General features: G+C 44.4%; 1 protein-coding gene across 1 annotated transcript in view; it reads left to right on the top strand.

Moving 5' to 3' along the window:
• The first annotated feature begins 14 nt into the window (after positions 1-14).
• RABL6 (RAB, member RAS oncogene family-like 6) overlaps positions 15-12124 on the top strand; it is a 62521-nt gene continuing 50411 nt past the window's right edge. Inside the window, exons 1-2 of the mRNA XM_009290642.2 lie at positions 15-179; positions 7708-7842. Of these exons, the coding sequence (XP_009288917.1) occupies positions 50-179; positions 7708-7842 (265 nt within the window). The 5' untranslated portion in view covers positions 15-49. The remainder of the gene's footprint in view (positions 180-7707; positions 7843-12124) is intronic.

Raw genomic sequence — 12124 nt, 5'->3', positions numbered from 1 at the left:
GCAGCAGCCCTTTTCCTGGAGGCGGTGGCGCAGGTGTGGGACCAGAAAGATGTTCTCAGCCCTGAAGAAGCTGGTGGGCTCGGACCAGACTCCGGTCAGAGACAAGAATATCCCTGCGGGGCTGCAGTCCATGAACCAGGCTCTGCAGAGGAGGTTTGCCAAGGGAGTCCAGTATAACAGTGAGTCGGAGCCCAGCTTCGGGGGGTCTGTCGGGGAGCACAGCCAGCCCCGGGTGGGAGGCAAGCCACGTCGGTCCACCCCATCTGATGTCCCCCCATTTGATGTCCCATAGCGTGCCCAGGGACCCCGGTGGGACTGTGAAATGTATATGCTTTCGTTGTGCATGGTGGTGCTTTTGCCAGTATTTGCCCAAAGCCAAGTTTGCAATTAAATGTTAGAGCTTGAGGAAGTGTGGGAGGAGTGAGGGATGGGAAACTTTTATCTTTGCATGTGGGACTTGGGAACCTGTAGTTCCCAAGCAGTGTCCCCAGTCAGCAGATGTCCTGAATGGCTGCCTGCTTTCCGCTGACTGTGGCACAAAAGAGAGTTCCTTGTAAATCAATTTTTGTCAGTTAAAGCATCAAGAGTGTAACTCCTCTGAGAGTGTGGGTGACCTTCCCTGTAGCCCAGGGTAATGGTATTTATAATTAAGCTCTAGTGGTTATATGATAAGGGTCTATTGAAAATCTCTGCCCTGCCGGGCTTTAATAAAAGGTGAGTGATGTATGCCTTTATGTGCCCTTGGTACATAATTTCATTCTATCTTTTCTGCAGCTGATACATTTGCTCTTTTCTCAGGGAACGTTTTCAGAATTTTTTTCCTTTCAGTTTTGAGGCTTAGGGTCGCGTTTTTCCCTTGAAGCTCAGGAAAGGTTATTTCTAATATAATGTTTCAGGAGGGCACTGCAAGTACGTGAAATACATCCCAAAGTAACAGTTGTGAGACAGGGACAGTAGTTATGTCATCCTTGCTGAAAATGGAGATGGTACCCGAGAGCGCTGCAAGTGTCAGCTCGTCTGTGTGGATCCAGGCAGGCAGTGAAGTCAGATTGCAGAAGGCCGGGAGATTGGCAGTTGGAAAAGAGACTGATTTGTAAACGTGGCACTGAATAATTTCTGTAAAGGCACACACGTTGGAGGAATAGAGCTTATGTTGGATCTTAATCTGAAACAGAACGTGAAGGGAGAGGTTAGCACTTTGGGGTTTGGGGCTTTTTTTGCTTTGTTTAGTATTACCGCTATTGACTGTGCTTTTGCACTGATATGTTTTGAAGCTGTCTGCTTTACTAGGGAGAGCATTTGGTGCCTTTATCCATAGCACATCTGTTAGATATGCCAGTAGTGCTTAATTTAGAAAATTAGCGTCTTAGCAAGCAGTCGTGAATGTGAACAGAAGCACAGTGTTGCTGGTAAGAGACTTGATTTCCAGTGAAAGACAGGGGGTGAGGATGAAACTGTTGTGCCTTGGAATACAGCACTGCATCGTTAAACACGTACCTGGAGATCTGCTAGTTAAAGACTATTGATCTGTGCAGAGGCTTCGTGCAGCCCACAGACCAGAACATCCACACGCCTCACCGGTACATGTTTGAGATCAGGTAGCTAATACCAGCTTGTGAATTATGTAAGAGAAAGGAGTTGACTTTTCAGAGAGTGAATGTTTGTGCTGTGGACAGTACGGATCAGCTGCATCCTGCTGGCACAGCGGTCAACAGGGACAACTCTCTGTTACGTGTTCACTAACTGCATTGTCGACGAACCTGCGTGGATGTGTACCTGCTTGCCATTAATACAGCAAGGCCAAAAATGCCAACAGCTGAGCTACCAACTGTAGCTTTGCTGCCTTTTGTCTCGTTACCGAAAGCCTTGGGAAAGCTTTTTGGTTTGTGCCCTGTTTTATCAGTATTTGTGTTCTAGTTACTGCTTTCATATTTGGAATAAAACTGCAGCTTTCTGTCACTGCCTTGAGGGAAGCTTTCCAATCTCCATAGTAACTCTTCCCAGGATCGCTGTTATATAATATTTATAGGAGATACAGGCAGGCTTACGAAAGGGCTTCGAAGTAGCCTACATAGCCATGGCACTGCATAGATGGGGTAGGTTCCAGCACAGTGAGGTTATGGTCTCAGCTGAAAGTGGGCTGTGAAGGAATGTCATTACAAGGGCCATTGCTCAGGAAGGGCAGAGCTGCAAATCCTATGTGTTGCCAATGCTCCTTTCTTAGCAAATACATGACATTCAGCAGAGGAGTGCAAAATGTGTTTTGTAGCCACCATTAACACACACAGATGGTTAAAACTCCTCCGTTCCCCTGGAGTTGCCTGGACCTAAACCAAAGGGTGCTGTGATGACTGGTTTTACAGAAATGTTTCCTTGCTTTCATAGACCATTACTGATCATGAACTGAAGCCTGTTTCCTTCCCAGAAATATATTTAGTGTGCTGAGAATGCCTTGAGTTGCTTGCTGATAAAGTGGGCAGCAAATGGCCGGGACATGGGCCTTATCACCTGGCTCTTGGTGCCTTGCTGCGGGGCTCAGAACAGGCCATGCCGTGCCAGCCTTCATGGCTGTCAAGTACATTTTGTAACCAGACAGCCCCGCCGTTTGAGGTGATACTGAAGATTGTGTGGTGTTTTAATGGCACTGAGGATTACAAGCACTGGAGAGTATGCACCCCTAAGTTGAACCGAAATTATTTGTTTTGATGGTCTCTCTCCCACTCAGTTAAGTTTTCAAAAGGAAGAGTGTTGCAGGGTGGGTAGGTTTAGATTTCTAATGAAATGATGAGAGCAAAGGCCAGTATTAGCCCTCAGCAGCAGTCACTTCCTCTGCATGAGATCCTATTTCAAAACAAAAGCATTTTCGTACTGCATTCCCAGCACACACACTCTTTATTTGCTTTCTTTGTCATCTGCACGGAGCTGCTGTGTTTTACATACCGTGGCCCAAATAACACCAGAGTTCCCTGAGCACTATGGAAGGTACAGAGATGAAAATTATGTGGGTCTGTACCATATATGTAATGGCTCAGATGTTTATGGGAGATCATGGTTCCAAGTATGGGGAACCAATCTTTGTAAAAACTTGCTCTTTTTTTCCTGCTTGGGATAGCCTGGTCTTGGATCAGGTCTGCTGCATCACTATTCGGATAGCTGTGCTGGCCCAGGGAAGGTAGCACAGGCCAGAGCGAGTAGGCTCAGTGGAGAGCGAGGTGGATCTCATTCCTTTGCCAGTGGAGCTTGTTTAAACAAATTAGGAGACAAATTACAGAAGGAAGTACCAGCACCAGGTTACTCAGATGTGAAAGTTCATGTAAGGCAATGATGGGCAAACAAGGGTGAAATGAATGGTTCTGGCTGGGTTACACTGGCAAGAGGATTCCCTGGGAGTTACCCATTGATGATCAATGACAGGAGCAAAAGACGTGGAAGTGCTAAAGGTTCAGATCCATCCGTCCTGTTGCCCAGAACACGGTACGCCTTCTGCTCTGGGCTTTATTCTTAACGCTGCATCCAGTGTGCACACCACCTGACAAACCCCACCGCTGCGTGTGCCTGGAGCATGGGCTGCTCTCCTGGTGAGCTGCAGGCCTGCCCTGAAGAGTCACCAGTGCTGAAATACCAAAGTCAGTAGCTCCAAGAATTGCCCCCAGTCCTTCCCCTTATTACTTTTCTGCCTAAAATGTGCTTTAAAAGACAAAACTTAATTAATACCTTGTATTCTTTTGTGTTGTTTTAGAGTAGTAGTTCCCAGACTCTGATTGTATTTTTAAGTGTTTTCATTCAGCACTACTCCCAAAAGAAAGGCTTCCCCTCTTCCTGCTGCTTCCCACCTCATGTTTTCTGCTACTGCTGACACAGGTGTTTGTGCAACTTGTGGCAAACCTGCTTTGACTGCTGTCTGGCCTGTTCCCCCCGGGAAGGGTGCTTGGGGGTGTCTGCAGATCAGGTGGGCTTCTTTTGGCAGCAGAACCAGCTTAAACCATTTGAATTGCAGCCTTGTAGTCACAGTCCCAAAGACCTTAATGAAGGCAAGGTTATGACCCTCCATATGAGGATAATTAGCAGAGAAGTTCGGGGATCTTTGCTGCAGAGTCTGAGATCCTTAGTTGCTGCAGTGTCCTGGAGGAATATGGGCAGAGCTGGGAGTTCCTGATTTCTAGTTCTGAGTTGGTCTGAGACCTGCTTTCTGGGCCTGTATCTTCACTGCTCTGCTTCCATTTCCCCATCTGGAGAATGGAAGTACCTCTGTTTTTCCTGGTGCAGTGACAATATGAATAAGTGATTTGTTTAGCTTTTTCCTCACATCTTGATCTATTCCCCATCCCTACCCTTCTTCCCACAGATAATTCTCCTGTCTTTGCTACAAACCTATGGCTGTTTGCAGTAAGTACTGATTTAACTTAAAATAAGGCAGCAATTGTTACTGACACGTAGGTAACAGTACTAACCTCACCCATAATTACTGGTCCTCTTTCCACATTCAGACGCACCCCAGGTCTGTGATGTACCTGCCTGACTGTGCCCCGAAGCTCACTCAGTTCCTCCTGTCTTGCAGATGCCTGTCATTGAGTACACCTGCCCCAGCCAAAGTCCCAAATACAGATTTTGTTTTGCTAAAAATGATTTACATCACCTGCCTTCTTCCTGTTCTGTTTTTAAAGACTTTTTCTTTCTTCAGGAATAAAGTCAGTGAAAACTCATGCACTATGTAGGAGGAAAGAGATCCTAACATGGAGAGCGCTGAAGCTGGAAAGGGCCGTTGGACCTGTTCAAACTGAGCATGTGGTGCCACAAGCACCCTACGTTGACCTAAATGTGAGCTGCTCAGGGGTGGGGGCGATCTCATTGCCACTCCAGCCGTGCCTCCTGTGTGCTGCTTCTACTGCTCATGCAGCTGGGCACTTGAGCTAGAGAAGAAAACTGAAAAGGAATAATTTTGCGGTTAGTTTTCAGCCAGTTCAGTTCCTTGATCCAACTCAATGTGTAGCTGTGTAAATAACGCTGTTGGCACTAGGAAAGTCCTGGGGCAGGTAAGATTGCCCCTTCAGGAGAGAGCTCACAGTCATGTTGCCTGGGAGTGATCCTGAAAGTGCACCTTGAGAGCAGCCTAGCTATTTAAGGGTCTATTTGTCCCCTAAAACTCACTGTTAAGGTATCTCATGCTGCACTTCATGGGGGAATATGAATTTTAAAATGGCTCTCTAAGGTAGGCAGTGAGAGCATTTAGAAAGGCTTGGGTTTTAAAGGGAACAAATGGAATCTCATTCTGTCTATGCCACGGACTTGCTGCATTAATTAAGAAAAATCAAAGGAGTCCTCCATTGATTGTTTCACCATCTGTAAGTAGGAAACAGAATCACACACAGGGCAACAGGAAATGCAGGAAACAGTTTGTTGTCTCTGCAGAGATGTTCTGTAAGTGAAGTCAGCCTATAAATACTATGTTCATTTTTGCCTTTATTATCCTTTTGCTTGTTTTCCTTTTGCTATTTTAAAAAGCAACTTTGTAAAAGAATAAACAGCACTACCTCTCAGTGTACAACAACAAAAGCAGAGTGGAACTGCAGCACAAAATTTCACCAGACAAAACCCTTCCAGACTTTGCATATGTTGTCTGTTTTACCTTATGGTTTACCTCTTAAACTTTTCTCTGAAATGCCTGCAATAACTCCTGAGTTACAACAGAAGGCAGCCTTCAGTCTGAGATTTCCTTCCCCAAATGATGATGCACAGCCTATTGCTAATCACCTGAATCTGCCATTAGATGTCTCCGAGTGGCCCATTTTCTAGGGGATAATAGCTCCTATTCAAAACACAAGCATAAAAATTCTGTTCAAGTCAGCTTACGTTTCCCAATAGCCTTGTGGTTGCCACTTAAAACAAGGATGGTATTTAAAAAAAATAATCCCATAATGTAACAGAAAATTTAGAAAACAACACATACTGTTTTCAGAAAGAACAAGGTAACATTAGGGTAGACTCTGGAAAGTTCATGATATTAATTGCTACAGAAGTTACTTTGCCGGGTTGTGTACAGTTTATGATATTTTGGACACTTCCTTGGGAGGGTTTGAGTGAGTTTCTCCGTTGACTGACTTTCCTTGCTGCGGATACAAGCACGTGCACAAGCAGAGGCATGTGGTGGTAGATCAGCTGAGTGGCCTCAGCAGCTGGGTGTGAGGCCAGTCGGTGGAAGTGGAGCTGTTGCGCCTCTACCCGAGACTGCAGCTTCTGAGAATGCCTTTGCCGAGTGCCGTCAGTACACCCGCACCTAAAACCAGCGAAGGTCTGGGTCCTGTGGTAGAGACTGTCCCTCTGACACATGGAGGACACACAGAAATTCAGTTTCTCTTAGTTTTATTTCACTGTTACTTAAGTGAGTTTATGTCCCCAAAGGGGCATGCTTCTTTTGGTTTAGTTTAGCTTGTTTCTAATGCATATAAGGTAGACTGATTTTGATTTAATTTGAATCAAAGTGTGGCCATCAACAGAGAGGCAGTTTGGTGAATTTATCGGGGGCAGTTTAAGATAGCCCCCTGTGAATGTAAACTGTCTTGCCCCTTGTCCCTGCCAAGGATTGCCTCCTCACCTGAGACCTTCTAGGCTGTGAGCTGGAGCAGCTGAAGAGCAATACACAGTCTTGTTCTGCTTCCCCTGGAAAAGGGGATGCTGCCCCAGTGCAAGAAAGTTGGGGATAGCTGAGAGCGATGACAGCTTAACTCTGTGGTGATGTTCACCAGAAGCTGCCTCTCAGCTCTCCCAACACCATCCCAGAAGAATGGTTTCACTGGTGCTGGGGTTCAGAGCCACACCCCGGTGGGATGTAGGGAGCAGCACCTCTGAACGCAGGACCCTGCCCAGTCGGCTCAGCTGAGAACTGGTCCTTGAGCTTTCCGTGGGCAACTCGGTCTAGAAAGTGAGTAGGAGGCCGAGGGGAGACCTTACCGCTCTCTACAGCTACCTGAAAGGAGGTTGTAGCGAGGTGGGGGTTGGTCTCTTCTCCCAGGTAACAAGCGATAGGACAAAGAGGAAATGGCCTCAAGTTGTGCCAGGGGAGGTTTAGATTGGATATTAGGAAAAAATTCTTCACCAAAAGGGTTATCAAGCACTGGAACAGGCTGCCCAGGGAAGTGGTTGAGTCACCATCCCTGGAGGTATTTAAAAGACGTGTAGATGTGGTGCTTAGGGACATGGTTTAGTGGTGGACTTGGCAGGGTTAGGTTAATGGTTGGACTCAATGATCTTAAAGGTCCTTTCCAACCTAAATGATTCTAGTGATTCTATTTTCTCAAGGAATGAGAAGTGTTTAAGGAGAAATGGGAATGATAGAGGAGGTAATTGAAGGAGAAGCCTGGCATAAAAGGCTAGCAAAGGAACAGGGTGTGGCACAGTGGGAGTAAGGGCTAGGTAGAGGTAGAGAAGGCAGGAGGACGGAAGGAGCAGAGGCTTAGCTGGCTGAAGTTGTGCAGATTCTGAAGACTCAATCTTGATGATGGTTCTTTCTGCTGAGCTAGTGTGAGTAGCTGAATAAACACTAATTTTAATGACTGAGGCTCATGTTTTTTAACAAACCCCATCATGCCTGTGTAATATGGGAGAACTGATTACGTCTGAATAATGCCTGCAAAAAGTTAACATGCTTTTCACAGCATTCTTCAATTTGTTTTTAATCAACTTTATTTGTCTGCTTGCTCTTTTCCCCAGTGAAAATTGTCATCCGAGGGGACAGGAACACTGGGAAAACCACACTCTGGCACCGACTGCAGGGAAAGAAATTTATTGAGGAATACATTCCAACTCAGGAGATCCAAGTCACCAGCATCCACTGGAATTATAAAAGTAAGATGGAAGAGGGTGGAGGGAGTGACAGTCATGGGACAGTGCCTTGGGGGTAGCAATTCCACTGCAGCCTCGTTTGCTTTTTTGTTCTGTGTCTGCTTGGGAGATAAAATGGTCTCTCATCATTCTTGTTATTTTAATTTATTATTCACAGTTTCTCAGTCATGTTTTTAATAAATTTACTCAGAAACTATATGTTATAAGTGCTAAAGGATAGGTCTTTGGAAGCAGCAATTCAAGGAAAGTGTTTAATAGGTGATCCAAAAGATTTGAAATATTTATGATACGCTTGACTTGTTAATGAAAACAGGTTTATTATGGAAATCTGTCTCTGAGGCTAACCCTGCTTTTGGTGTTAGTGTGTTGCGTAGAAGTGAATAGCATGGTGCCAACTAGTTTTTTACTGATTGAAATATAAAGACCATCCTGTAACTGGTGAAGGTGATGTTTTAAAAGTGTAGTACTAATAACTCTAGGCTGACTTACTGAAGCACAGAAGTATCTTATCAGTAGCTTTTTTTAAGTGCTTGTTTGAGTCTGAGAGATGGAGTGTGAATTTTTTTTATTTTCCCCATCTGCTCTGACAGTATAAAGTGACTATGAAAGCCCTGGATCTCGCCTGGAGAAGACACTGCAAGCACTGAAATTGCATAAGGCTATGATTCAACAGTGCATTAAGTCTAGCTTTCTGGTTCCTGTTCAAAAATACCACAGCCTTGTGGGGTGAACTACTGATTCAATATGATCTTGCTCTGTAAGACTGATTTTGCTTTAAAAAAAAAAGTCAGCATTTAGCTTGTCACTATCAGACATTGCCCATCTGCACCACTGACTTTCTGTTGAATCAGGTACTCTCTGTCTCCTCACAGCTGGGAAAAAAACCCATGCAGTTTGGGTAAGCACCAAATTGGGTGCTTCGTCTAATTCACCAATCAAATTTGTGTTGCTGGATGATATCATGATGCCCAAGTCTCGTGATAATGATCACGGAGCCACAGGGTGTGTTCACCAGCAGTCAGCCTTGGAACAGCACGCTCTCGATCTCTGTTGCCTTCATAGGCTTCAGCGCAAGGAGAGCGAGCAGACGCTGCTGTTGTACATTCACAGGGAGCTGGTAACCAGAGTTCTGGAGACTCTCGTGCCCTTATGAAGACAGGCTTCCGCATGAGTCAGCTTGCTCTTGACAAAGGTTGAAAAGGTTTATAAGGATGGATGGTTGCGATTTGCCTTGGATGTGGGAGAGAAACAGGTCATCCTTGCTCAGTGCAACTAGTAGTTTTCTCTCATTCAGGATCTGATGTTGAGTTAAGCCTGACATCACAGGTTTTCAGATTCTTTCACGGGGACTCTCCATGTGACCATGACGCAAAGGTGTGCCTGTTAGCTTCTACATTTCTTCATAAAGTATCTTTATTTTGGGTACCATCTTCCTGATGTTCTGCCTATCAGCTGGCCCAAGGCGTTGACAGGTCTGCGGTGTTCATGCAGTGGTGTTCCCCACCTGCAGTGAAACCTCTGGCATGTTGTATTTTAGCTGTGGCATCCTTCCCCCACACTCCTATTCCTCTCTCTCAGAATATCAGCACATCAGTTATTGATGCGTGAACATAGAGCTTACAAGTTGTTTGGTTGATGGAAACTATCTCCAAAATCAAACCTGAATGCTTCAGCCTAAACAGACTTAGATCAGAGTAAGGAATTAAATACCTCTTTCTTAGATATCCAAGTCTAAAGAGTGCACTGAATGTTAATTGTGGTTTTCTGCAATATCATAGGTAAAAACTTCAGAGTTCAGTTTCCTCTCTAATCAGCGCAGGTAATACAAGTGCTGTTTGTAAATACAGCCCAGGAGTCTGGCATTTGATTTCTAAGAGGCTTATTCATACCTAATTGTTTTTGTATACATGAACAGGTATACAAAATGCATGTATACAGGTTTTTGTGTACATGCAAAAAGGTGTTTGGAGACTGTTCCATGTGTAGAAAGATCCAGTCACCTCGCATGTTTCTGCATATTTTATGGACTATATGTTCTTTTACTGAGCTGAGGCTTAGGCACTGGCTTTTTCAACATGGATGCAATCCTGGGGTAGAAGACAGCTACACGTGAGGCTGGCTTTTGCTCTGTGTTGGTAACCGCAGGTGTATTTGTTATTTCTAGTGCTTAGTTCTAACATTTATGTGATGTGTTTCTGTAGAGCTTGCTGGTTGGAGATGACGGCAATGTGTACATATGGTGATGGACTTCTCTCAAGATGAAGTGTTGCTGAGCTAGTCTAAATATCTGGAGGGCTATACATGAAATTGTGCCTTTCATCTGTGTTTCTTTTACATTGTAAAACACTGTATTATGAGTAATAATTTCCAGCGGTATAGGAAATTCTCCATTGACCTTCTTAAAACTTGTTTTAAAAAATAACCCCCTTTTTTAAAAACATTGTAAGGTACGTTTCCTGCTGTGAAAACTTTCCATCCGAGATGGGTGATGTGGATACTCTGAGAAATTGGCTCAGATCTAATTACCGTGCTGTTGGCTGAGTTAATCTGTAGAGGAAAAATAAAGTTTGTTTTTCCTGTGATCATGCTCTCAAGTTACCTTGAATAAACATTATGAGGTAGCTGGCAGCAAACATTTACGGATGTTAATTAAATCACTGTCAAATATTGAAGGATTCTTACATTGCCTGGTATTAGAAGATTTACATTTTAGATGTGGAACATACCACTGTGTCATATCTTCAGAAATTTTATATTGGAGGAATTAATAAAGGTAGAGGAATTTGAGTTATTTCTTCCTACTCAGAATGAACAAAATTACTTTTCTGTGCCAATTGTCTCTGTAATGGATATTTGTAATTTTTCTATCCAAGTAAGGAGTTACCATTCCTGACCCTAATATATGCTTTTTTGGATTATGCTAGTCACCAATTTTATTCTCTGTTTGGCAGTCTCGGAAAGGGAGTCTGAAATAAAAATTGGCAAATACTTTTGTTCAAATACTTTGAGTGGTTTATAGATGAGCGTGAGGAGTGGCAGAGCTGCTCTACTCTGTAGGATTTGTGATCCAAAGCATATGAAGTTATGAATCATGTAATTGCATGAGAGTAAATATGTCTGAGGGCCTGTGAATTCCTGGTGATGAACCCACCCATAAAGCAATGATTCTTATTTTTAAATGAACTTTCTTGCAATTGGAGTCTTCTCACACCTCTCCACCATATTCTGGGAAAGCAATGTCTTAGTGTGCCACTGGCTACAGAGTACTTAGCCAAATGGCAGCTGAGTACAGATCTTTTGAGTGGTTTGATCCATGGTTTATGCTAATGCAAGTTACAGAGTTAAAAGGATGAATTGGCACTCTTTGCTGCACCATGCCTTCCAAAGCCATTAAGGTGAAATGCTGCTGTGTATGAGTCATACCAAAGCCAACACAGCAGCACTAAAGTAATTATCCTCTTGTGTGTTCAGGATAATCAGGAATTAAGCTGGTGATGAACAGGAAGAACTTACTGGCTGCGAGCTAGCAGGAGCACTGGTGCTAACAGGAAAAAAACCCACGTGGAAAAATGGTTTTCTTAGACCTCGTGCAGTCAGTTTCTTTGTGAAATTCTGTGCTCCCCCTCAGATAAAAAGCTGTAGAGCAGGTCTTTTTGGGTCAAACAGTTCAACTCCTCAGCTACCTGGGAGTGCTGCTGCTCAGCAGGATGTCAGTACTGTGGAGATTACTCAGCAGGAGAACAAATCTTAACTGAGGTTGCATTTGGTTTTAGGGTAAGGAGGTGGAGCTCTCTGGAGCTTGGGAGCAAAGTCCCAGTGCTAGGTACCAGGTCACCTCCTAGGAGAGCACTGCATGTCACCCCGAGGGCTTACTTTTCTGAAACGGGGTTCCAGCTTCTGCACAGAAGCCCCATGTTAATGCTTATGTGCTGCTGCACATGGCGCTGCTGGAAAGAGTGAGCAGCCTTCTGGACTCTGCCTGTGGCCCTGCAAAGTTTGCCATCTGAGAAAGGAAAACATCTCCTGTCCTTTTGCAGATGTTGTGGTTTAACCCGGCAGGCAGCTAAACACCACACAGCCGTTCGCTCACTCCCCCCCAACCCAGGGGGATGGGGGAGAGAATCGGGGAGGAAAAAAAAGTAACATTCATGGGTTGAGATAAAGACAGTTTAATAGGACAGAAATGGAAGGGAAAATAATAATAATAATAGATAAAAGAATATAAAATAAGTGATGCACAATGCAATTGCTCACCACCCTCCCACCGATGCCCAGCCAGTCCCTG

Source organism: Aptenodytes forsteri, unplaced genomic scaffold (assembly GCF_000699145.1).
Source record: "Aptenodytes forsteri isolate BGI_AS27 unplaced genomic scaffold, ASM69914v1 Scaffold494, whole genome shotgun sequence".
NCBI classification, from domain to species: domain Eukaryota; kingdom Metazoa; phylum Chordata; class Aves; order Sphenisciformes; family Spheniscidae; genus Aptenodytes; species Aptenodytes forsteri.
This window is presented reverse-complemented; position numbering and strand designations above follow the sequence as displayed.